Source organism: Oryza glaberrima, chromosome 2 (genome assembly GCF_000147395.1).
Source record: "Oryza glaberrima chromosome 2, OglaRS2, whole genome shotgun sequence".
Lineage (NCBI taxonomy): Eukaryota > Viridiplantae > Streptophyta > Magnoliopsida > Poales > Poaceae > Oryza > Oryza glaberrima.
Window position 1 is genome coordinate 5,402,996 of NC_068327.1, and position 3,488 is coordinate 5,406,483.

Below are 3,488 nucleotides of genomic sequence, written 5' to 3' on the forward strand. Positions count from 1 at the left end.
ATGTGGAGGCATGAAGCGTGCGCTTAATTGCAAATTTAACTGCTTTTTAGGAGCTCTCCTAAAATTAAAAGCAAAGCACATGGAAAAAAAAGTCTCCTCACATGCTTCTCTAGAAAATCATATCAAATCAAAGTATCAAACAAAATCAAATTAAAAATTTGCAAGAAGAGAGGACTTAGTCCTAGTTTATTTTGCTCCTGACCCGCATGAACGCTCACGAGAATATACCTGTTGGTACCACCATTTCTTTACACCCAAAAAAATTGGATAAAGGAATCTTCCTCACCTGCCGGGTAACATGCGCCCCAACCGTTTTCCGATCCAATTCGACCGAGCCGAAATCACATGTGCCCCCATATTCTAGTATTTCGAGTAAATTTATTTTCCTCGGCAATAAAAATCAATCCCAATTTACAGATAATAGAAACCAATTGATTTATTATACAGATAATAAAAAAAAATTCATGATGGTGTATTCGGTTTCCTAAAGCAAAGATGCAAGGACTTGTCTCGTGTTCAACAACATGACTTTTGACTTGATCTCTCGTCGTGTTCACAACAATTTCTTTTGCCATCTCCTTTTTACCTTTTTTTTTTTTGAGATAAATGAGATGAAATCGAGCATATACAAACGAAAAGGAGATTAAATAAAAAAAACTACACTTGAATGACGAACACCACTTTTGACTTTAATCTCTCGTCGAGTTCACAACCACTTTTGACATGGCAAATCGTCTCTTTTTTTCCCTTTTCTTTGAGATAAAAAAGAGAAGAAATCGAGTATTTACAAACCTAGAGGAGATTCAAAAACTACTTAAAAATAAAATATACTAATCCATCCACTGTACAGTAGAGATGTACTGGATCCACACAAAGTCAACAACTGCCTCTGTCTTCCTGTCTTTCGAAGCAAAGACGCACGAGAAAGAGAGAGAAAAAACAAGCAAAAAAAAAAAAGTTAACCAAAAGCAAGCGGAGGATGATGATTAATTAGCTTAATTGCGAGAGCCTAATCAATCGAGCAACCGCGGCGGCCGCCGGCGGCGAGGAGGCGGTGGTCAGTAGGAGAAGGCGACCCTGTGGGAGGAGCGGTCGCGGAGCATGCCGCGGTACAGCGCCTCCCGGTTCGCCGGCATCCGCTCCGCCGCCGCGGCCGCCGCCGCGTCGCCCCTGCACGTGTGCTCCTCCGCCGCCGCGAGCCGCCGCGCCGGGCGGGCGGCGCCCTCATTGTCGACGACGTCCGCCGCGAACCGCACCCGCCTCCCGCTCCTCCGCCTCCGCCTCTCTGCACCGCACACACAAACCACCGTGAGAAATCCATCCACGCATGTCGTCGTCGAGGAATCGAATCGAATCAAAGGGATCCGGTTACGAACCCACCCACCTGAGGAGGAGGAGGAGGAGGAGGAGGAGAGGCAGGGGCGGAGGGAAGCCTCCGCCTCCGCCTCCGCCGCCGCCGCGGGCCTCGCGGCGCGGCAGAGGGAGAAGATGACGATGGAGCCGGACACCGCGACGGCGGTGGCGGCGGCGAGCGCGAGAGACCCACCACCACCCGACGACGACGATGACGAGGACGACGCCATGGGCGGCGTTGGAAGAGCAGGAGTAGGTGGTGGCTAGCTACGACTAGGTAGGTAGGCCTCGCGAGAGCAAAGCTAAGCTCGTATTAATGGCGAGCTCGCGAAGAGAAGAAAAAAAGAAGGGAGATGAGAGGATTTGGTTTGGTTTAATTCGGATTTCGGGTGCGGCTGCCTTGGTGATATATAGGCTTGATGATGCCGTAATTTAATTTTAATTTTTATCGTGTTGACCGAATTGTGCTCTCTATCTCCTCGACACAAACGTCGTTTTTTCAGTTGGTTGAGCTACTGCTGGTAATAATACGGTTTTTTCTTTTATAATTTTTATTTATCTACTCCCCAGATTGATAATATTTATCGTTTTGGATAAGGGCACGGTCTATAAAAACAACTTTGATAATTATTTTTCATTATAATATGTATAAAAATGTTAATAAATATTTGATTTTATTAAAGTACTTTTTAAGACTAATCTACGTCACCATATTTAAAAGATAAATATTTTAAAAATAAATTATAATCAAATATTCTAAAGTTTGATATCACCCTTGTCTAAAACAACAAGTATTATCAGTTCAGAGGGAATATGTATCTACGTTATTAGAGATTTGTAAAAGTTAAGATTTAAAAAAATATAGTACCTCCTTATATGACGTTTAGATAAAAAAGACACGGAGGGAGTACTAAGATAAAAAATCAAATCAAATTAAAATTATTTTTTAAATTATACTGTGAGAAAGCTTAAAATGTTACTGGAGTTAGGGTTTATAAGAAGACGCGGATTTTCGATAGCAGAGGATGTTTTCGCAAGTGAGTCATGTATCCCGAGAAAAAAAATTGTGAAACAATGTTCAGGGGGCAATTTTATCCAGAGGGCAGCATTAATTTGTTGCTACTTGTGGTACAATGTTTTTTAATAATCAATTTGAAGGTGCATGCTTGTTCTATTTTAGGAACGGTGTTTGTTACTCGTAGTACATTTTTTTTATAAAAAAAATACCAACCAACAAACGACCATTTATTTAATACGAATAATTGAATCAGGAGGACTTGCAGTTGCGGTTTGATGAATTTAGTAATCCAAATGATTATTGGATGGGACGTGTACATACCTCCCCTACAATACCGGCCGGCAACTCGAGTTTTTTTTAATTTCTTTTTTTTTGAGAACGGCAACTTGAGTTACTTCTGTTTTCCGAAGGCAGCAAAGGGGTTTTGTACTATTTCTGCATGCCGAACAATTTCAACTATATTTTGTGAAATATTCTTCTAAGATATGCACTGCCAGCCAAGCCTTGATATTAACTTATCCTTGTGATCATATAATTCTTAAACCCAGCAAGGCAGCAAGTACTCAGCGTTGCTCAATTTTTATCTTTATCATCCCTAGATGATAACAATTCAGGGGACTTAAATAGTCATAAAAATTTAAAATAATTTAACAAACTAGATCATTTGTGATAAATCACTCCATGAGTGTCCATGTTAAAATTTGACAAAAAAATACGCATGTATTTAGATCATATTTATTTGTTTTCCTCGTATAGGTTGAATTTAAATATATATGTTTATATATGTCAAAAAACAATTTTACCATAGTTTAATTGAAGCAAATACCACACGAGTTCCATCATTTTTTTTAAAAAAGAAGAAGTCGAAAACGATGCTGCTTGCTCCCTCTGTTCCAAAAAGAAAAAGATCATTCCTAGCATCTCAAAGTGAAATTAGTGGAGAGTAAAATTACCAAAATACCCCTCACTATTGAAAAAAAGTAGTAAAGGCATCCACAATGTAGTGTAAAAGTAGTCCATAAGCAATAGAATATTCCATTCAGCCACCTATTACCATTGTGCAACTAGTCCATATAGAGAAAATAGTAAAAGATACCCATATGCATATGGACTACCC

At 40.2% G+C, this 3,488-nt stretch overlaps 1 protein-coding gene across 1 annotated transcript; it reads right to left on the bottom strand.

Annotated features, from left to right (window-relative positions):
* Positions 1-643: 643 nt before the first annotated feature.
* Positions 644-1,713, bottom strand: LOC127763616 (uncharacterized). Its single transcript, XM_052288379.1, has 2 exons — positions 1,385-1,713; positions 644-1,285 (listed from the first exon to the last, which is right to left on the bottom strand). Exons 1-2 carry the CDS (start codon positions 1,581-1,583, stop codon positions 1,059-1,061), a joined length of 426 nt encoding a protein of 141 aa, XP_052144339.1. The 5' UTR covers positions 1,584-1,713; the 3' UTR covers positions 644-1,058.
* Positions 1,714-3,488: the final 1,775 nt, after the last annotated feature.

What these genes read in the sequence shown, in the direction of transcription:
- LOC127763616 (XM_052288379.1), bottom strand. Translation starts at nt 1,583, where the DNA reads ATGGCGTCGTCCTCGTCATCGTCGTCGTCGGGTGGTGGTGGGTCTCTC. An exon ending in CTCCTCCTCCTCCTCCTCAG is followed by an intron (nt 1,286 to 1,384) that starts GTGGGTGGGTTC and finishes TGTGCGGTGCAG; the next exon opens with AGAGGCGGAGGCGGAGGAGC.